We start from the raw sequence: 23,343 nt of genomic DNA on the forward strand, positions 1-23,343 counted from the left end.
CAAATATATTATCTCCTATTTTTTCTTTTTAAAATATATTTTATTGATTATGCTATTACAGATGTCCTGTTTTCCCCCTTTATTCTCTTCCACCCTGCACCCCCTCCCCCACCATCATTCCCCGCTCTTTAATTCATGTCCAAGAGCCATACATATAAGTTCTTTGGCTTCTCCATTTCCCATACTATTCCCAACCTTCCCCTGTCTATTTTGTACCTACTATTTATGCTTCTTATTTCTTGTAAGTTTTCCCCTATTCTCCTCCCTCCCCTTCTCACTGATAACTCTCCATGTGCTCTCCATTTCTGTAATTCTGTCTTTGTTCCATTGTTTGCCTAGTTTGTTTTTGATTTTGTTTTTTTCATGTATAGTTGTTGATAGTTGTGAGTTTGTTGTCATTTTACTGTTCATATTTTTTATCTTCTTTTCCTTAGATGAGTCCCTTTAACATTTCACACAATTAGGGCTTGGTGATGTTGAACTCCTTGAACTTGAGAAAGAGAAACACTTTATCTGCCCTTCCATTCTAAGTGATAGATTTGCTGGATAGAGCAATCTTGGATGTAGGTCCTTGCCTTTCATGACTTGGAATATTTCTTTCCAGCCCCTTCTTGCCTGCAAGTTTTCTTTTGACTAATCAGTCTTATGGGAACTCCTTTGTAGGTAGCTGTCTGCTTTTCTCTTGCTGCTTTTTTAAGATTGCTCTATCCAGCAAAGCTTTCATTTAGAATGGAAGGGCAGATAAAGTGCTTCTCAGATAAGGTCAAGTTAAAGGAGTTCATCATCACCAAGCTCTTATTATATGAAATGTTAAAGGGACTTATCTAAGAAAAAGAAGAAAAAATACGAACGGTAAAATGACAGCAAACTCATGATTATTAAGAACCACACCTAAAACAAAAACAAGAGCAAACTAAGCAAACAACTAGAACAGGAACAGAACCATAGAAATGGAGAACACATGGAGGGTTATCAACAGGGGAGTGGGAGAAGGAGAGAGGGGGAAAGGGTACAGAGAATAAGTAGCATAGATGGTAGGCAGAAAATAGAAAGGGAGAGGGTAAGAACAGTATAGGAAATGTAGAGGCCAAAGAACTTATATGTAGGACCCATGGACATGAACTAATGTGGGTGGGAGATGGTGTGCAGGGTGGAGAGGGGTGAAGGGGTGGAGGAAATAGGACAACTGTAATACCATAATCAATAAAATATATTAAATAAAAGTAAATAAAATTAAAATAAAATAATAAAAATAAAGGATTCCTTGTTTTTAATCTTAGTAATGTAATTATGATGTGCCTTGGTATGTGCTTCCTTGGGTCCAATTTTTTGGGAATTCTCTGAGCTTCCTGGACTTCCTGGAAGTCTATTTCCTTTGCCAGATTAGGGAAGTTCTCCTTCATTATGTTTTCAAATAAATTTTCAATTTCTTGCTCTTCTTCTTCTCCTTCTGGCACCCCTATGATTTGGATGTTAGAATGTTTAACATTGTCCCAGAGGTTCCTCAGCCTCTCCTCATTTTTTCCAATTCTTGTTTCTTCATTCTTTTCTGGTTGAATGTTTATTTCTTCCTTCCGTTTCAAATCATTGGCTTGAGTCCTGGTTTTCTCCCTTCATTGTTGGTTCTCTGTGTATTTTCTTTTATTTCACTTTTCATAAATTTCACTTTTTCCTGTTTTGTTTTTTGTGTGTGTAACACCATACTCAATCATTTCTTTGAACAACCTGAGTATCAGTGTTTTTAACTGTGCATCTGATAGGTTGGCTATCTCTTCATTGCTTAGTTCTATTTTGTCTGGAGCTTTGATCTGGTTTTTTTTTTTTGGCTATTCTTTTTTCTTTCTTGGAACACCTGTTACATAGTACGGGATAGAGCCTTAGGTATTTGCCAGGGTGGGGCAACCTATTCTCTGCCTCGTGGCACTATATGTGAGAGAGAGGTCTGAGAGGGAGCAATAGAGCTTGCTTGGCTCTCAGCCAGTTTTCAGTTACTTCCCTCACTGCCCACAAGCAAATTGGGTCCTTCTAGTGTTAATTCCTGGGTGGGTGGGTCTATGTACATTCCAGGACCCTGTGCATCTCTCCAACAAACTCTCCTATGAGGCTAGGAGTTTCTCCTGTTGCTACAACACCCACGGGTTTTTTTTTCAGTCAAAGGCTTTGAGTCTTTATTTCCCCATGCTGGAAATCTGGGTTGTGCGGTCTGTCTCGCTCCTCAGCTGTTCCTTCCAGTTTATCACATGTAAATGTGAGACTGCCTGCTCTGCCAGCTACCACCCACACTGGTCCTCCAGCCACCACCTTGTCATGAGCTCTCTTTGCCTCTGCTGCCCATTTCTGCCCCTCCTACCAGTCTGAATGAATGTTTCTTCTTTAATTCCTTGGTTGTTGGACTTCCATACAACTTGATTTTCTGGCAGTTCTGGTTGTTTTTGTTTTTAACTTTGTTGTCCTCCTTTTGGTTGTGGGAGGAGGCATGGTATATCTACCTATTCCTTCATTTTGGCTGGAAGTATAGGTATATCTACCTATTCCTCCATTTTGGCTGGAAGTCTTAAAATATACTTAACATTAATTTTAAGAAAAAACCCCCAAAGGACAACCTACCAAATAGAAAGTGATATTCACCAATGATACATCTGATAAGGGGTTAATATCCCAAATTTATAGAGAACTCATACAACTTAACACCAAAAAAACAAACAATCCAATTAAAAAATGACCAGTACACCTAACTGATGTGTCTTGGTGGATTGAGTGCCAGCCTGTGAACAGAAAGGTTGCTGGTTTGATTCCCAGTCAGGGCACATGCCTGGGTTACGGGCCAAGTCCTTGGCTGGTGGCATGCAAGAGGCAACCAATTGATGCACCTCTCATACATTACTGTTTCTCTCCCTCTCTTTCTCCCTCCCTTCTCCTCTCCCTAAAAGTAAAAAAAGAAAATCTTAAGAAAAAAATTTTAAATGAGCAGAGGACCTGAATAGATATTTTTCCAAAGAGGATATACAGTTGGTCAATAGACATATGTACAGATGCTTATCAGAGTAATGCAAATTAAAAGCACAATGATATATCACTTTACACCTGTAAGAATGGCTATTAATTAGTAAATCAACAAACAACAAGTGCTGGAGAGGATATGGAGACAAGGAAACCCTTGTGTACTGTTGGTGATCATGCAGAATGGCACAGCCATTATGGAAAACAATATGGAGTTTACTCAAAATATTAAAAAATAGAACTACCTGTGACCCAGCAATTCCACTTCTGGGTATATAATCAAAGAAATCCAAAACCTGAATTTGAAAATATATATGCATCCCTATATCCATTGCTGCATTATTTACAATAGCCAAGGTATGAAAGCAACCTTATTGTCTACCAATAGACAAGTGGATAAAAAAGACCTGATACGTATATAGAACGGACTATTACTCAGTCATAAAAAGAATAAAACGTTACCATTTGTGACATCATTGATTGACCTAGAGGGTATTATGTTAAATGAAATAAGTCAGACATAGACAAATACCATGAATTAACTTAATGTGGACGCTAAAGGACAAAATAAATGAGCAAAGAAAATAGAAACAGTCTCATAGATATACAAACTGACAGTTGCCAGAGGGGAGTATGGTTGGGGAACTGGGTGAAAAAAGTAAAGGGATTAAGAAGTAAAAACTGGGCCCTGACTAATGAGGCTCAGTGGACTGGGTGTCACCCCACAAAGTAAAAGCTTGCCGGTTTAATTCCAGCTCAGGGCAGCTGTCTGGGTTGTGGCAGCATTCAAGATGCCAATCAATGTTTTTATTTATCTCTTTCTCCCTCCCTTCCCTGCTCACTTTCTAAAATAAAGTAATAATATTTTTACAAAACAGCATGGATTTTGTTATCACACATACCTGTGTCCAAACTCTTGCTATTTCTAACCCGAGTTGCTCAATCTCTTTAAGCATCAATTTCTTTGCCCCCCCCCAAAAAAAAGATAACTGTGACTGCCTCACCTCAGAGAGTTGCTGTGAGGATTAAATTAGATCATTCATATAAAACACTTAGCACATGCCTGGCACATAATAAGCATTCAATAAACATTAGTATTATCTCACTAAAATCTATAGTCTACCTAGCACTCTACTGAAAATGCTCTGGCCAAGGTTATCAGTGACCTTGTACTTGCCTGAAAACACCCAAGGATGGTTTTCAGTCCTCATTTTATTGAACTCCTGCGGCACTTGACACAACTTTTTTCTTGCAGTTTCTTTTCCCTTTGGCTGCTGGATCCCCAATTTCTCCTTGTTATCCTTGGCCTGTTTTCTCCTTCTTGGCCTCCTCTTCCTCTGCCTGACTCTCACAAGTGTTCCTCCTTGAGTCCTTTTTTCCTCCTGCCTCAGTTCCACGCACCTTTCTGGGAGCTCATGTCTACTGTCATTTCTATGAAGATGACATTTTTTCTATCTTCACTTCGGACATTGCCCCTAACCACCAGCCCCATATATCCAGATGGATGCCTACAATAGACTGAATGTTTATGTTCATCTCAAATTCGTATGTTGAAACTTTACTCCCAATGTGATGGATGGTGTTTGGAGGTAGGGTCTTTGGGAGGTAATTATGTCTTGAGGGTAGAACCCTCATGAATAGGATTAATTCCCTTATAAGAAGAGGCCAGGGAGCTGGACCACTCTTTTTTCTGCCAGGTGAAGAAAAAAAGAGAAGTCCAAAAAAAGGCTCTCACCAGAACTTGACAATGCTGGCACCCTAATCTCAGACTTCTAGTCTCCAGAAATATGAGAACTAAATTTCTGTTGTTGATGAGCCTTGTGTCTGGTATGTTGTTGTAGCAGCCTGAACTGATTAAGACAACCCCCAAGAGGCATCTCTCCACCCCCAGACTCTGGTAACCACAAATTTAAACTCTTTCTCTATGAGTTTGGTACCCAGACTAACATTCTGTACAGATAAGGTATGAAGGAGGAAGGGAGAGGCAGGAGCTAAGGTTGGAGAGGTTGGGAGAGGGCACCTTATATGCCAATCTATGAAGCTTGGATTTTATCCTATGGAAAACCAGAACCAGCAGAGTCTTCAAACTGGAGAGTAAAAGGAATAAATCTGTTGGTTTTTTTTTTGATTCCTGTTTGTTTTTCTTTTTCTTTTTCTTTTTTTTAAATGTATTTTATTGATTATACCATTACAGTTGTTCTATTCCCCCCTTCAATCCCTTCCACCCGCACCCTCCCTCCCCCACCATTCTGCCCCCCTTAGTTTATAACCACGTGTCTCAAGTTCTTTGGATTCTATATTTCCCCCACTATTCTCACCCTCCCCACTACCTATTTTCTACCTACCATCTATGCTATTTTCTGTGCCTTCTCCCCCCTTCTCCCCCTCCCACTCCCCTGTTTCTAACCCTCCATGTGTTCTTCATTTCTATGGTTCCACTCCTGATCTAGCTGTCCTCTTGGTTTGCTTTTGTTTTAGGTGTGGTTGTTAATAACTGTGTGTTTGCTGTCCTTTCACTGTTCATATTTTTCATCTTCTTTTTCTTATATAAGTCCCTTTAGCATTTCATATAATAAGGGCTTGGTGATGATGAACTCCTTGAACTTGACCTTATCTGAGAAGCACTTTATCTGTCCTTCCATTCTAAATGAAAGTTTTGCTGGATAAAGCAATCTTGGCTGTAGGTCTTTGGATTTCATGACTTGGAATACTTCTTTCCAGCCCCTTCTTGCCTGTAAGGTCTCTTTTGAGAAATCCGCTGACAGTCTGATGGGTACTCCTTTGTAGGTGACTGTCCCCTTATCCCTTGATGCTTCTAGGATTCTCTCCTTCATTTTGGTCTTGGCTAATGTAATTATGATGTGCCTTGGTGTGTTCCTTCTTGGGTCCAACTTCTTTGGCACTCTCTGAGCTTCCTGGATTTCCTGGAAGTCTATTTCCTTTGCCAGACTGGGGAAGTTCTCCTTTATTATTTGTTCAAATATGTTTTCCACTCGTGGCTGTTTCTTTCCCCCTTCTGGTACCCCTATAATTCGGATGTTGGAACGTTTAAAGATGTCCTGGAGGTTCCTAAGCCTCTCCTCATTTTTTTGAATTCTCATTTCTTCATTCCTTTCTGGTGGGATGTTTTGTTCTTCCTTCTGGCCCACCCCCTTGATTTGAGTCCCAGTTTCCTTTCCATCACTATTGGTTTCCTGTGCATCTCCCTTCTTTTCATTTAGTTTAGCCATATATTCCACTAATTTGTGACTTTGTTCCACTAATTTGTGACTTTGTTCCTCTAATTTGTGACTATAATCTACCAGTTCTCTGAGCATCCAGATAAATAGTGTCCTGAATTGTGCTTCTGAGAGGCTGGCAATTTCTTGGTCGCTGAGAGTTATTGGCTCTTGGACTTTGAGTTCTTCTTGTGCCATCTTTCGGGTTGTTCTTGCCTGTTCCATAGCAGGATCAGAGCCCTAAAATGTTCACTAGAACAGGGCAACTAAGTCGCTGGGTTGTGACGCTGTATGTGGGGGCGGGGTCAAAGAGGGACTATGGTGTCCTGTCCGCCGCCTGCCGCCACAGCCCTCACCGGTGCTGCAGTTGCTGCCATCACCTGGCCCACGCGTTTCGTCCCACTGCTAGCGAGTGTGCCACCGCCATCAGCCCTCGCCCCCTGGGGCCTGCGTGGTCTGTCTCACTGTGCGGGAATATGCGCCCGCGGTCTGCCCCGCACCCCAACTGGTTCCAGGCTGTCTCCGCGCCTGGGTCGGGGGCCCTGTCCTGCCCGACCCTGCTCGCTGCTGGCTCCGCCCCTCTTACCATCCCCGTTGAACAGTTAGATGTAGTCGGACTTCTGTATAATTCAATTTTCTGTCCTTTGGTTGTGTCTTTCTTTCTCCAAACCTTTGTTTTATTCAAACTTGGTTGTGGGAGAAGGCACAGTGTTTCCACCTATGCCTCCATCTTGGCGGAAGTCAGGAATAAATCTGTTTTAAGCAGCCAATTCTAATAGCATTGTGAAGAATAAATTGGAATAGGGAGATTGCTGGTATATGAAGAACATTCTGAGAGCTGTTGCAATAATGCAGGCAATAGATTTAAAAATGTGTACATCAAGAAAATGGCAGTGGATACAGACAAAAAAAGAGCTAAAATGGTAAATAATATTTCTGAAATAGTTGACCAATTTAAATAATTCAGAGTGGTAAGATAATAACAGGAATCAAGGCTAATATTTTTTGGTTGCTGGCTTAGATGGTGGGTGATATCATAAACCAAGATATACAATACAGGAAGAGACGAGCAGTTGGGAGAGGGGGATTGGACACAGTCAAAACGAAGGGCTAATGAGACAGAATAAATGTACAGTCACTAGATAGTGACATAGGTCTGAGGGCTTTGTGACTTGGTGGTGGTCAACAAACTAATTTCTGGTGATCCCATGATTGTGGGTGAGATAATCTACAAAGGAAAAAAGAAAACGAGGGAAAGTGGAGTCCTGGGAGCCAATAAAGGAAAACATGGAGAAATAGTGAGTACTGAACAGTATCAAATGCTGGAGAGTAAATGTTCTAATGTGTGTATTGTTAAGTCCCTCAGGGTATTTAGTGGCATTCTGCTGACACAGGCATTCCAGAGGTCAGGGGACCTGAGAGTCTGTGTGATCCATTGTGGGCTCTTGACTTCATGTGGGAAAGAATTCAAATTCAAGCAAGCATAGAATTAAAGTGAAGGCAAATTTGTTAGTGAAGCAGTGAGACAGAGAATAGGCTACTCCACAGACAGGGCAGCCCCACTTAAGTGGAATTAGCTTTCTTTATTGAGCTTCATTTAATTGAGGGGTAGGGTATTCAATAATGGGAAGGAATATTTAGGATCTTCCCAGGAAGGGGGGGGGGTGGATATTTCTCAGGGGAGCTCCATCAGCTATTTGTGTCCTTATATGGATTTTTTGTTTCTGATCATGGGGGCACAGGGTGTGTTGTTTACCTTGCTAATGTATTATATTATAACGAGCATCTAATGAGGTTACAGGGTACCCTTAGGTAAAATTAGTCACCATGTTAGATCAAACTGATCTCTGCCATCAGTAGGGAGTTACTACCTTCTTGACAGTTCTTGTAGCTTTAAAAATATACTTCATTTATTTATTTTTAGAGAGAGGGGGAGGAAAAGAGAAAGAAAGGGAGAGAATCATTGGTGTGTGGTTACCCCTCATCTGCCCCCTACTGGGGACCCAGCCCACAACCCAGGCACATGCTCTGATGTGGCCTGACTGGGAATCCAATCTGTGACCCTTTGCTTAGCAGTCCGGTGCTCAATCCACTGAGCCACACCAGCCAGGGCCAGGTCCTATAGCTTTTATCTCCTATAGCTTTTATCGATAGCAGCTGTTTCACCACATACACTTTCTCACTACTAGCAGTGTGAGAGAACAAAGAGAGCTATAGTTTGGAAAATACTGAACTAAACAAATTTGAACACATTTCTTTTGTATAGGATTTTACATTAAATATGTTCACATTGTGAATTTCCCAGAGGGAAACATTTATTCATTTAGTTCAACAAGTACTAAATATCTTTTATGTGCATGAATTATAGGGCTGATTAGTAACAAAACAGACAGGGTTTTTGCCCTCAAGAGTTGACATTTCTCAGGAAAGTCAGCCATTAGTTATTTAAATTAATTAACTGCAGTTGTGCTAAATGATACAGAGTTTAAGCACAGGGTACTACCAAAGTATCTAATAGGAAAAACATGAACACAGTTTTTCACCAGAGCAGCTCAAGGGACTAGTGTTGTGCAGAACAAAATTGAGGAAATGTGGCTGTGGGTAGGTAAACATTTATTGAGCACCTACCAAATTTCAGGGCATGTGGTAGGTGGTGGACCTATAGAGAAGAATAAGGCGTAGATAGATCCAGTGTTTGTGGAAGGCAAACCTAAAACCAAATTAACTGTGATACTATGCGATTTGCACAGTAATAGAAATTTACACAATGGTGGCACAGAGGTGGGAATGCTTCACTCTCCCAGGGGTACTAGAGGGAAGAGACGTCAGGGAAGGAGGTAAGGCTAGATTCTGTGGAGATGAGTCTAGAGGTGGATAAGGGAAATTGAGGAGCACTGACCTTTATGAATTAGATTTTTCCCATGAAGTATGAGGCAGTCATCTGCTGCCAGTAGGTAACAGGTTAGAAGACTTGAAGGAATGCTATATATTCTTGGCTGCTTTCTCCATAGGTAAGGTGGTTGGATTTGTACCTTCAAAATCCAGCATGATATCAAGGCCCTAGTCACAGGGCATTTTATGCTCATCCAGAGATATCATTGAGGGCATAGCTCCCCAAAAGTCTTAATTTCCTCTGTTGCTTATTATTATTCTATTATTTATTCAACAACATTTAATAAGCATGTATTGTGTACCTGACACAGAATGAACAAAAGAATAAATTGTTGAATGAATGAAGAACTAGAGCTTGTCATTGACACTAGAAACAATATTTAACTAAACATTTGATAACAATTATATTTTAAGCTATCCTACCTTTAGTATCAAAACAGGCTTTGAAAGGCCAAGATTGCCCATTATAAAAAGTAGCTATTGTTTATTAAGGTTTGCCACAAATCAGACCCTATGCTAAGCATTTTACCTATACAAGTATTTCTCATTTATTCTTCTTACAGTCTCCGCACAGGCAAATGTACCATCCTGATTCTACAGATGAGAAAATAAGTGTAGAGAGACTACATAGCTTAGGAATTCAAGCCCTGTTCTTATTATTCCAAAGTCAGATCTCAACATTGCATTGTTTTCATTCTTGCCATGCTTCCCAAAGACATTGTGCTTTTGCATAAACATTACTTGATCACTTGAACCTGTATCCTTTTAATTACTGAAAATGTCAGGAGTAAAGTTATCTGAAGCTCCTAGTTTTGCTAGTAAGTATTGCTCCACTCAATACTTACTTACACAGTAAGTAACCACTCAATATCAACCAATTTATAAATATGAACCAATTTTGCTATGTGGAATAGGGAATTTTAAGACATGATACTTGCCTTCAAGAGCTTCCAATCTAGTAGAAGACAAAAGACCACAAAAAACTCAATAAAAGCAAACAAAAGTGTGTGTACTTAGGTACTAAATTGTGTGTCACTGTCTATTAAAAAACAGCTTGGGAGACATGACATTTGCAATCATCTGGGGCAATTTATCAAACTTTTCAGAAAACCTAACACACCATGTGTTAGATAGTATGCTAGACTCTTCAGATACATATCTCATTTTAATGTATCATCCAATCATATTTAACAAAAGCTTCTACATTTATACAAAATACCTTACTAGGTGTTATTGGTGAAAGAAATATAAACATGACTTTATTCCTGTCCTCATAAGCTTAAAAATAAGATATGTATTCAAATGACTATGGTACAGGGCTATATAAATACAGTGATTATAGAATTTATTGTTCAAAGTGGAACACCTTGGAGAATAAATAGGAACACTATTAATAATTACTGTGGAAAAATCCAGGCATAAACCCAGACTCTTCTAAACAAACCAGTTTCTTTCATTTTAGCAATGAAAGAGCTTGAAGTGGTGGGGAGCACAAAGGCACAGCCAGGGTGAATTAGCAAATCCAGTAGTAAAAGTAGATTTGAGTTGGGCTTGCTGTTTGGGAGGGCAGAGATAATAAATATGTGAACAAAATAATTTCAGATGGCTCTATAGGGAAAAGAGTAAATGGGGGAAGGAATCTGTTTTATAAAGGATGGTCAGGGTCCTCAAAGGAGATAACATTTAAGCTAAAACTTGAATGAGAGGGATGGATTTCAAAGACAAAAAGAAAACCACAAGAACTGTCTTATCTCAGCAATGATCTGAAAGTCAGTAGGCTCAACCTCCTACTCATGGGTTATGGAGTGTTCCAGGGGCCTCCTATTTTTTTTCTGAAGATTGATGAAGGGATTTTAACTTTATTCTCTTAGTAATAGAGAATTATTAAAGACTCTTGAGCAGGATAGTAATGTGACTGGAACAATTACATTGGCACTAGTAAATAGAGTGGGTTAGAGAGGGGCTAGTATACAGGGTGGGTTAGAGAGGGGAAGAGGCAGGAAGTCCAGGAATCTACTGAAATAGTCTGAGCAAGAGAAGTAACTGCTGGATTGGGATGGTAGCCGTAGTAATGGAGAAGCAGAGATGGAAGTAATACCCTGGACCAAGAACAGGCAGGACTTTCCAACTGGATGTCACCAAGCATTGTGCTTGTCCCTGGAAGGCCCTCAGTAAATGCCAGCTCTTCCCTCTCTCACTCAGTATTAATGGAACTGAGAGAAAGTTGTTTTTGTTTGCTATTTAGAGAGGAGAAAAACTTTGGCATGAATCTAGCTAGGTTAAGGGGAAGAACCAGCATAAAGGAAGATATTAAAAATGTAAGGGAAAGGGAGTAACTGATGGAATAATTTACTTAAAAAGGAAGGGATGTAAGGGTCAGTTGGCCTTACATCTAAACTGTGATATGTCATTCTCTAAGACGGCAATAAACAGAAGTGTGTCTGAGAGAGGCAGAAAGTTAATAAAACTTCTTTGGTGTGGCTTTGATTTGAAAGTGGACTTAGAATAGAAGAAATGATTTGGAATGCTGCTGTGGGAAATAACTGTCCTTTAAGAACAGTGGTTCTCATCCTTGGCTGCATATGAAAATCTTCTTGGGAGCCTTAAAACAAAAAAATGGTGCTGGGCCCCCAGCCTCAAGGATTCTGATTTGATTCCTGAGGCATGGTACCCAGCACCAGTGTTTTTTAAAGTGCCTGTGCTGGGGAAAAAACAAAAACAAAAATACCCCGCCCTGGCTGGTATGGCTCAGTTGGTTGGAGCATCGTCCTGCAAACCAAAAGGTCACGAGTTCAATTCCTGGTCACATGCCTAGGTTGCTGGTTTGTTCCCAGGTTGGGGAGTGTATGGGAGGCAACCAATCCAATTGATGTTCTTCTCACATTGATATTTCTCTACCCCTTCCTCTCTCTCTGAAATCAATTAATGTATCTTCAGGTGAGTATTAAAAAAAAAGTGCCTGCATTGGTGCTAGTGAGCAGTCTTGATTAAGAACCACCTGTAAAAAGCTTGCAGAGCCACAAAAGGGATGAGCTGAGGTGTGGGAACAGAAATTTGTTGTTGAGCCAATCAGCCTAGTTACCCAGCTCTCTTGAGCACCAACATCCCAGGAGCAGAAGCTGTGAAATTAGAGCCTGGCGCTTGTTTACTGAGGTTGGTGAGGCACTAAACTGAAGAAGTAAGATACTTAAAGGCTTGGGGAGGGGGGAGGGACTGAATTGGCTAACCAAGAGCTCTAATCTGATAGAATAAGAAGAGGTTCAGGTGAAAGTCAACAAAATAATAATAGCAACATCAAGTAAAAAAATTTAGGGCTATCTACCAATCACTAAGTGATTTATACAAATTCTCATTTACTCTTACAATAGTTCTAGGTCCCATTAGTCCTACTTTATAGTCCCACTTTAAATGCAGAAATGGAAGCTCAGAAGTTAAGAAAGCTTCACAAGTTTATGGAGTTAATAAGCAGCAGAACTGGGATTTGAACCTAGATCTGACTAAGTCTAAAATCTGAACTTTGAATGTGTAACAGAGGGAAATGCTTACCCTGTGACTCTATCTGAACTCTAACTCACATAGCTCCTGCTATAGATATACTAACTATTGAAGGAATTCTGCTTGAATTGAAGCTTGAGTTTTTGGAAGCACAGCCCTTTGCCAGAAGGTGCCTCTCTGGAAGAGGTGGGGAAATATGTACAAAATAAATGACTGTTTATCAAAGGTTTGCAGTAGCCCTTAAGACCAGACTCAGATCAGCAGGGGTCAATGGATCAGGAACAAAGAGATTTAGAGATTTCTCACTTTTCCTTGGATCCCTGTTGGCATCCAGAGGTCTGCAGTTGTCAATCACTGTTGCCCCTCCTATTCTCCCTAAACCTGACGTAAAAATGAAATAAAATAAGCTTGAATTCTGGGCTCTAGGAAAATGGATTTGAGGAAACTCTAAGTCCCCCATCTCGATTTGGTACATTTTCAATCAATAAACCTTTCCTTACTTCAAACTCTGTTGTTTTGAGTATCGGCCTTTTGAAGTGACAAGCACACAAATGTTGCAAGGGTAACAGCTGGGGGAGAGCAAGCAGTGGGAAGGTGGGAGGATAGGAGTTTGTGGAAGTCTGTTGGGTTTTGAATGGGCTTTAGATAGGCCCAGAGGAGAGGAAATGAGAGGATTTCTAAGAGAAATAATGGAATGTGAGGAAATGGGTCCTATTTAAGAGAAGACATAAACAAATACATTGGATGAAATGTGGGGAGTCAGATTGGCTAGGCATGTTGGCAGTCCCCATTTGTCAATGAAATATAAACTCCATGTGGTAAAAAGAAACTGGGAGACACTAAAGGTTTATTTAGGGGGTGGTTAACATGATGTATATTTAAGCCATCACACAAATTAAGGGTTAGGAAGGTTACTAAAGAGACCTCTGCACTGCAATACTCCCCCCACAACTTGCCTGTCCTGTCCTGGCCCCCATCCTGTGTTCCCTGTCTTGTCCTGATAGCCACAGATACTAGGTAATCTAACCATGGCACTCAGGACTGAAGAGGTTGCCTGCTTTTTAGCTATAAACTGCCTTCCCAGGGCTCATACCTAAGATCACAGTTCTACTTTCAAGCACCAATAAAAGACTGCAAATTGACTGGTGGCAGGAAACCAGAGCTGGGCACTTTTCATGATTGTTGCTACCCCTGTACAGAAGGTCATTCAGAAATATAATCTTGCTTACAAAGCCCTGGGTACAAAGAAGGCATGGTACACGTATCAAATCATGACAATTCTGCAAGATTGCCATGGCCCACCCCCATCAAAAGCTCAGAACTCAGAAAGGACCCAGGGAGACCAAGGCATCATAGATGGGGAACTAGTTTGTGGATTTCAATGTCTTCCCAACCACACATTATTTTTAAATTAACGAATAAGTTAAAATTGCTAGTTAATAGTAATTTTAGAAAAATTAAAGTAGCAAAATGAAGAGCTAAAATTCTCTGATGACCAAAACGTAAACGATTCTGGGACCTAATGAGACCAAAAGACATCTGATAAGCTGAGCTAGCTTGTTGTGGTGCCCTGGGATGGGGAAATGGTATTTGTCAAAAAGAATATAAATTCTGCAAACTAAACTTGGTAGTTTTGGGGAAAAGTGTTTAACAAATTTTAACCCTCCGTTTGTAATACTGCCCTTCCTACTTAGCAGTTTGAGTTTACTATGGAAGTGGAACATTTATGCCAATAAAATGTGCCTGGTGTGGTCTTCTCACTGATGAAAAACACCTGCTTAGTATGCAGTAACCTAAGTGTAGTACTTGTACTTCTCTAAAGATATTTCTACTCAGTCCTCAGTCAGCTGATGCTGCTTTATTTTCTTCAGGTGTATATACTAAAGGGGCAGTTTTTCTTTCTTTCTTCTTTTTTGTTCTTTTACCCATTATGAAGTCCAAAGACAAATGGTACTTGATTGCTTGGGCTCTTTAGCCTTTAACCATAGTGACTATAAGATGTTGCTAAAGCATAGTTTATCTGTTGAAACTTCTTTTGGAAATCAGAATATTACACTGCACATCATGAAAAAAGAAAAATGTTGCAGTATAAAGCTTAGCCAGATGTAATATAATCATTATTGAGGATACAGTATGGGCAAATCATTTTTCTTTTTTTAAAAAATATTTTATTTATTTATCTTTAGAGGGGAAGGGAAGGAGAGAGGGAGAGAAATATCAATGTATGGTTGCCTCGGCCGAGGACACACAATGTATCGTGTGTCCCCTGCCAGGAACTGGCCTGCAACCCAGGCATGTACCCTGACTAGGAATCAAACCGAAATCCTCTGGTTCGCAGGCCCGTGCTCAATCCACTGAGCTACACCAGCCAGGGCCTGGCAAATCATTTTTCTTAAGTAATGAACACATTTGCTTATAGTTTGAAAAAAAGGTATAGTTTAAAAGGTTTCTTTTGAAAAACTTATAGAAAGTTAAAAGTGTGAAATCCATTTTAGCATGTTAAAAACATTTGAGTTTTAAGATAACACAGATGTAAATATATCCAACTTCAAATTACTTGGAATTATAGATTGTGAATATTTTAAATTGAAGTTAAAGTGAAATCAAGTGTAAATTAACCTGTGATTTTTTTCCTCTGGTTAGGATGTGAAATGGCAAACAGTGTTTGTTAGGAGGACCCATTATTGTGACTGCACTCCAAGTAGTATTTATTTGCATCTCATTCTTTCAAAGAAAGGAATCTCATAGTGTTCTATATAGACCTACTGAAAACCTCAATTCTGTTGAGTTGGCCATATGTCCATATGGCTTTCTCCGTAACATACAAGACATTTTTCATTTTCAGCAATAACTTTATTGATTTGAATATTTTGAGTATGTTGGCTATCTACCACTACCAGCTTCTAGTGTGTAGAGGTCAGGGGTGCTGCTAAACATCTTACAATGCATAAGACAGCCCTAGAGCAAAGAATTATTTGGCCAAAATTTCAATAGTACCAAGAAATTTCACACGCCAGCTTTGACACATTCAATCAGTTATAGCTCCTTCTCCATACACTACACAAATCTTTTGCGTTTCAGTTGCATTTTTACCTTTCTTGAAATAATGAAGCATAATACGCTGAAATGTTGTGAATCTTCTTCTATCTTCAATATTAAAGTAGCTGCACAAAAATTCACCAATTTTGGTCTTTTTAAAAAGCACGCTGATACAACAGTTGTCACAGTACAATCTAACAAACTTGTTTCGAATGAAAGACAACTAAGCCTACCAGAGCCATCTTACAGAAAAAATGTAACGAACTTTTTGGCCAACACACTGTTTTTGAATCCTCTTTTATTTTATTTTTTAAAAAGACTTTATTTACTTATTTTTAGAGAGTGGAAAGGAAACATCAATGTGTGGTTGCCTCTTGCACGCCCCCTACTGGGGACCTGGCCCTTGACCCAGGCATATGCCCTGAGTGGGAATCAAACCAGTGACCCTTTGGTTCACAGGCTTGTGCTCAATCCACTGAGCTACACCGGCCAGGGAAAAACATCTTTTCTACAGATTCTCTAGAAGTCAGCCAACAATCCAGGCCTACAACTTTAGCTAACAGCTTCATATTTTAAAACTCAAAAAGTAGGGTAAGAGGGAAGTGAAAGTGACTAAAAACAAAATGAAAATGGCCAATACATCCTGGGAAGTACTTTATTACAATAAATAGGTGACTTCACTTGCTATAGCACACTCTGCTAAAACCACATTTGCCACAGAACACCCAAACAATTATATTCAATATTAACTAAAAGGACTGAATTTATGTAGTACTTTTTAACATACATTTTATAATATAAAATATATATAAGGATACTGTGTGCATTATCAAATAACTCACCTGTATTACTAAAGTGTAAAATTTTCTATGATCCATGTTAATCTGTTTGAATTACAGAGAAAAAAGTATTGAGATAGTGGCCCTAGGTGGTGTGGCTCAGTGGATTGAATACGGGCCTGGGAATCTAAAGAATCAACAGCTTGATTCCCAGCCTAGGACACATGCCTGTGTCTTGGCCCAGGTCCCCAGTAGGGGGCCTGTGAAAGGAAACCCTACACTGATGTTTTTCTTCCTCCCTTCTCCTCTGCAAAATAAATAAATAAAATCTAAAGTATTGAGATAGTTGGATTGGACCTACCAACTACTTAAATTGAACCCCAAAGATCCAAGGGGTTCACACGCTTATTCTATGGCCATCTATGCTTCTCATCAGAAAACTGAAAAAGAGGTTGACATAAATACGTTATAAGGCTATCTGACTATATTATAAGTACATTATGCAGAATCTTGATAAGTTTTAGCCCTGGCAGGATTCCTAGGCGAGAATGGGCAGCTACTTCATATTTTACTTCTGATTGCCTCTTCACTTTTTTTGTGGGGGGGGGGGCGGGGAGGCAGGGGGTCATGACTTTAACTAGGCTTCTTTGGAGGGTAACAGTTTCCTTTGCCTGGTCTTATTTCTTGAGTGGTATAGGGACAGACCCCACCAGATGGTGCCCTGTTTTAAATCTTTAGGCTCCTCTCCCCCTAACATTCATGCTGCTTGGAAAGACAATGAAGCACACAAGGCCTCACACTTTGACATTAAGGAACCATTTTGCCACTTCTCTCCAGGATGGGCGCAAGGCGTAGGATCACTCCCTTACATGAGTGTTTTAAACTGAGATGACATGCTACAAATTAAGAATTTTTTTAAATTCTAAGGGGAATCTTTTTGATCTTAAGAACAACCTTTTCACCCTTCTCTACTGACTGTGTGGAAATAAAGAACAAATTAGAGCAGATTGGAGGGTGTTGGCAAGGGGAAGTTGGACACAGACTAACTAGAAGATGGGCATCTTGTGTAACTGATTTAGGGAACATATTTGGCTTTCTCTGATGGGTCTTCAGAGTTGGAAGCAGAGGCAAAAATTAGGGAAGCTGGAAGTCAAAGACCATTCCTGCTCATTCTGCGCTGAATTACTGCCGGGCTGTGGTTCGACTTTCCTGGCTGGTTGGGGCAGATGTTGTGGGTCAGAGTTGTGCCCTCACATGGTCTGGTCATTGTCCTCTACATTCAGTCTCTCGGCTGATAGAGGCGAAGGTTTTTCTTTTCCCTTGACCTAGCTAGCTTTCTAGCTTCAATTTTTTGTTTTACCTGAACAATATAGCTTTCCGATTATTTCTGTTCAGGATAAATGGAGATGTTAGGATTTGAAAAGTATTCATGGGAACAAATACATAAATATTTTTCTGGTGAGGGTCAGGCCAGAGAATCACTCTGGGTCTATCTGTTCCCCTTTCCTCTACAGAACTAGTTTTCAGCACAACTAACTCCTTAGCAACTATCCTTCTTTCTTTGGGGACAGCCAACTGGGGCCGGGAGGACGGTCGCACCGTGGGCCCCCTCCCCAGCTCAGTCCCCGTGCAGCGTCCCCGCCCCCCCTCCCCAAGCCCGGTCCCCGGGCAGTCCTCGCGTAGGCCCCCAGCCCCCGCGCTCCCCTTGGTCCTGCCAGCCTCCTTCCGGCCGCCTCCCCAAGCGCGCGCAGCGTGTGGCGGCCACTAGTCCCGCGCGTTCCTGGACTGCCGTGCCGCGCGGCCCTGCAGCAGCTTCCCGGGCCCGCCGGAGATGTCAGGTCAGCACTCCCGTCCCCGAGCCGTTGCGCCCGGGGGCCATCCTTGGAGCGCATCTCGGGTCAGCATAAGCAGATCCTGTCTGGTTATAACCCCCGATTTTCACTTTTGGGGGCGCCAAAACAGGGCTGAACCTTCCTAGCCACCATTCCCCAGTCGTCTCCTCTCAGCTGTGGAAAAAGCAACCTTCCTTTCCCTTCTGTGCGTAACTGTATTTCCCCTTCACCTTTCCTCTACTGGGGCATCTGCGAGCCCTCATTTGCAAGTACGTCCCTCCATTTTCTCTTCAGAGAGCTTCCCTTCTCGGGCGCCTGCGGAGAAGCCGAAGAAGCGGGGGCGGCGGAGGGGCCGCGGCGGCGGCGGCGGCGGCGGCAACTGAGTTCTAGCCATTTTGTGTAGAGGCGGAGCCGCGCCTGCCGCCATGCGGTGAGGCGGAGAGCGAGGCGGGGTCGGGGAGCGGCGGGCGAGGGAGGGGCAGAGGAACGGAGTTAGCCCGGGCGGCGACTTCGGTGGCGCGGCGAGAACGGGCGGCGGCGGAGGTAGGGCCGGGCGACCCGGGTAGCTGCGGACGCGGGCTGGTTGGCCTGACGCCCGGAGAGCAGGGCGGGGTGGGGCGGTGGCGGATGAGGCAGCAGCCAGGGGCCGGGTGGGGGCAGGCGGAGATCCGAGGAGGAAGGAGCGCCGCCATTTTGGGAGCTTCGAATCAACAATAAAGGACCGAGGGGGCGAGCGGGAGTGGCCTCCGTGGTAGGACTCGGGCCCGAGCCGTGGGGAATTGGGTGAGGTGTGTGCGAGGGGAAGGGTCGAGATCAGCGGTGCAGTCGGGGTTGTGGGTGGCCCTCCTCAGTCGGCGTGGAGGGCTCTGTTAGGCCGAGGCCTAAGGCCTTGGATGGGCCCTGGGGAGGAAGGCCGGTGGCAGCTGTGGATTGGGGGCGCCTGAGAAGAGTCGAATAGGGGGATGTTGTGCGCGGCGGAGTCCGTAGAAGGAGCAGGCCAAGTACTCGGAGGAGTTTTATGGAGACGAGGGAATGAGGAATTCCGGGAGTAGCAAGGACTTAGGGCGATGGTGGAGGTTACATAGTACGAGGCAGCCCTATAGGGGGCGACAGGGATGTGCAGTAGTGGAGGACTCGTTTTAGAAGGGGACCAGCAGTGGCTTGATTGGAATAAGGACTTTTAGGTCGAAAACAGGAGGGTGATGCTGGAGCCCCCGAATCGTGGAGGAAATGAGGGCTTTCTTGGTTAAGGGTTTCTGTTTGGGGCTATATAGGGAGAGTCCATATTGTTTCCTACCCGCGAACTGGTTCGTTCCCTGCTCTTGTTGCGCAGATTGGATTGCAGGGCCCCAATTCTTTTGTGTTTATGGTCAAAGGGAGCCGACTTGAAGTGTGGGTGCTTTGGGGGTAGTGGAGAAACAGAGCAAGAAATTATTCTCATGTAATCACAGGGTTCAAATAATTTTTATTCTTTTTCACAGTCCCCTTTTCTCTTCACAATAAAACATGTCACTCCAACGTGCAGACCCACCTTAAGAGAAATTGCTCTGGAGATGACGATAACTGTTTTGAGTGTAAAACTCAGTTGCTAACTACAATCTGGGAAGTCCTATATAATTAATTTAGCATCGGTTTTCTCCCAGTTAGTCTTAAGTTTCGTTTACCGTTTTGGAAATGTAGAAATATAAGTCGTAAATTTAAATTGGGAAGGGATAGGAAGATTATTTACTTTTCTGAGACAATGCTGCAGTGCAGCTTTCATTTTAAGAGGAGAGCAGTTACTATATTTTGGGTCCTGGGAGATATAAGGCCTTCCATGCGTGATGGACAGTAGTAATACCATTTAATCACTAGAGGTTGTCCTCTTCATTATCCTCTTAGTACTTTGCAAACAAGTTTTCTGGTGTGAACTATTGGTTCATAATATAAATCTGTCAATACCGGGGACCATTTATGGTCTTGAACTGAAATTAGATGGCTGTTAACCACTGTCTGCTTAAGAGGTTAATCAGATTTTGCGAGACTTAGAAATAATGCCTCTTCCTGTGTGTGATAATCAGGATTTGCTTGTGAGCAACTTTATTTTCTCTTTTTTAAAAAAAAGACATCAGTATTTTAGAAAAATTTTACTGTTTGAGAAGCCTTGGTGTATGGCAAATGAATAACACAGGCTAGATAACTAATTAATAAACTAACGTATTTTGGGTAAGAAATGTAAAGGAGTTCAGGAACAAACACCACAGAGTAAATTAAGTTTTTATTTACTACTTTTTAAAATAAGAATTTGGTTTGGGGAATAATAAAAAATGGAAGAGGTTAATCAGTTCTTTTTTAAAACAACTATTAATTAGTACTCTGGGTTTCTTGGAAAGTCGAGTGTTTTTTACACAATTTTTTTAAACAAGGCTCACTTTTTAAAATAATTTTTAGAGTAATGCTATTTTAAGTTAGGTTATCCTTTTTAAAAAGTGTTATATTGAAATGTAGCTAATAGTTTTTTAGTATTCAAATTACATTAAGGTAGATAAAGAGTTTCTTGGCTGTTTTTCAATCAAAAGATTTTTATATGTACACATGTCTGTATCACTGCTTCGGTTATTTTAAAGGGCAAAAACTTAACAGGGGGAAGTGTTTTTTCATAAAGTTAACTTTTGTAATTGGTATTTGTAAGGGCACAAAAGCATAAATTGCCTTGCCTTGTACATGTGTAGATTTACATAAGTTGTGAGATGTTTAATTGAGTTGTAATGCAATGAAGGGAAGAGATTGTCATTTGACAACTAGTGCTAGTTTTAATCACTGCATTTTTCTGTCTAATCTCTGGGTTGCTTTGAACTGATGATTTAAAATGAGATTGGTTTCATTGTGTGTTTGGTTTTGGGGGGCAATTCATCTGTTTCTGTCTCTTATCCTGGCTAATGATTTGGTCAAAGTGCAGCTGTAGTCTTAATTCTTAAAGAGAATTAAGGAAAACAGTTTTTTTCCTAAACTTCCTGTGTTTACTAACTTAACTCTTTTTTTGTTTCAGATTGAAGTGAGTGAATTCAGATACATAACTCAACCTTGTTAGAGAGCTTTTTAAAAAATAAAAAGTTGATTTGGTGCATGAGAGCAAGTTACTGCTGCTTACTGTTCAGAGACTTACAGGTGCTTGCCTGCATTGCAATAAAAGACTCAATATTGAGCAAGACTTATATATATATCTCTTCGTTTTGGAGAGCCTAATAAACTATTTCAGTTTCTCTACTGACTTTCAAGTTTTGAAGTTTGAAAGAGACATCTTTACATTTAATACAGCATGAGCACGGCCAGAACAGAGAACCCTGTTATAATGGGTCTTTCCAGTCAAAATGGTCAGCTGAGGGGCCCTGTGAAACCCAGTGGTGGCCCTGGAGGAGGGGGCACACAGGCACAGCAACAAATAAACCAGCTGAAAAACACCAACACAATCAATAATGGCACTCAGCAGCAAGCACAGAGTATGACCACCACTATTAAGTAAGTGTCAAAATAATAAACGTTCTTGGGGGAGGAGCCAAGGAGATTTCTTTTTTTATTCTGCTGACTATTTGTATATGTTAACCATTTTAATTGCAAATAGAGAACAGATGACTTTGTTTTATGGCTAGCAGGTATTTGCAGTAGAATAATATATCTGTCACAATTCATGTTTATTAAGTAATGAATATAGATAGAGATGATAAATATTAACTTTGTATAGTTTTTTGGTTTGGGTTTTTTTTTCCCCTGAAACACTGCTAGCTTTCATAACTAGCTCAGATTTATCTTGTTCTTGCCTATATGGCTTTTCTCCGATATTAAGTTTATGCAACTTTGCTTTTGTTTTTTTTTAAATAACCTTTTTTTTCTCTTAAACACACACAAAATAGCAAGCAGTTAAATATCATAGACACTCAGGATTTTAAACTCTTGAGAACACATCTCTGAACATGTTTAATTGAGGAACACATCTCTGAACATGTTTAATGGGGATTATCTGAACAGTCCTAATCCCCCTTGTTGACTCTAAAAATTTAAGAGCCTTGATCTTACTCTAGAATGTGTTTTCTTTTAAATTTGAAAGATTATTGGCTGTCATTTTAAGTGTTCACTATAAATTATTTGGATGGTAAACGTCACTCTAAAGATTTAGTTAATAGAAAATTAACATTTTAAAAGTCAGTGCATTTGAGGTTTGACTTCGTTGTTAAGAATCCAACCTATAGCCATGATCCGTGTGGCTAAGGTTGAGTGTCTCCCCATGAAGCGAAAGGTTGCCAATTCAGTTCCTGTCAGGGCATGTGCCTGGATTATAGGCCATATTCCCCCTGTGGAGTGTGAGAGACAACAGATTGATTCTCTTACACATCAATGTTTCCCTCCCTCCCTTTCTCTGTTCCCCTCTCTTTAAGAATAAATAAATAAAATATTTTTTAAACATTTAGCCATATAATTGATTTAACCTCTAGAAATCTAAGATTATTAAACTGGTTCAATGTACTAAAGTATTTTTTATTACAACTAGATCTTGTCCATGCTTAAGAAGCACTTCCTCAAGAAAAATAGCTACCAGGGTATCATGTAGATGGTTACTGCTAGGTGCTTCCCCAGTGACATATAAGAATTTCCAGTAGAATTGGTTTGGTCACTAGGAGAATGGTCATATAATGCATATTTTTAAGGTCAATGCTTTAAATAGAATATTTTCTAAATTGTAGTTTGTCTTGACAAATTGAATAGCTAGCAAAATTTAGGCTATTTTTAATCCTTAAGAATAGAACCACAGCTCTGGCTGGTGTAACTCAGTGGATTTAGTGCAGGTTATGAAGCAAAGAGTTGCTGATTCGATTCCCAGTCAGGCATATGCCTAGGTTGTGGGCCAGGTCCCCAGTAAGAGATGTGTGAGATGCAACCACCCACTGGTATTTTTCTTCCTCTCTTTCTACTTCCCTTCTCGTCTCCTTACAAATAAATAAGTAAAATCTGAAAAAAAAAAAAAAAAAGAATAGAACCATAAAACTGTGTCATTTCATTGAGTACTTTCTACTTAAATTTTAATTTAAGATGGCAGTGGATTTTTTACCTGGG

The 23,343-nt window shown here is 40.8% G+C and overlaps 1 protein-coding gene across 7 annotated transcripts in view; it reads left to right on the plus strand.

Annotated features, from left to right (window-relative positions):
• Nucleotides 1-18,195: 18,195 nt before the first annotated feature.
• The window catches only part of DDX6 (DEAD-box helicase 6), a 37,748-nt gene continuing 32,600 nt past the window's right edge, over nucleotides 18,196-23,343 (plus strand). The window contains exons 1-2 of one of the 7 annotated variants that reach the window (XM_037057432.1): nucleotides 18,196-18,261; nucleotides 21,284-21,753. In XM_037057432.1, the coding sequence (XP_036913327.1) occupies nucleotides 21,554-21,753 (200 nt within the window). In that variant the 5' untranslated portion in view covers nucleotides 18,196-18,261; nucleotides 21,284-21,553. Of the gene's footprint in view, nucleotides 18,262-18,616; nucleotides 18,686-18,722; nucleotides 18,799-18,897; nucleotides 19,044-19,244; nucleotides 19,501-21,283; nucleotides 21,754-23,343 lie in introns of those variants that run through there. The other 6 variants (XM_037057430.1, XM_037057429.1, XM_037057428.1 and 3 more) reach the window with 6 other exon arrangements.

The sequence above is a fragment of the Sturnira hondurensis genome, unplaced genomic scaffold (assembly GCF_014824575.4).
Source record: "Sturnira hondurensis isolate 20B ecotype Veracruz unplaced genomic scaffold, ASM1482457v3 Scaffold0009719, whole genome shotgun sequence".
In the NCBI taxonomy this organism is placed as follows: Eukaryota; Metazoa; Chordata; class Mammalia; order Chiroptera; family Phyllostomidae; genus Sturnira; species Sturnira hondurensis.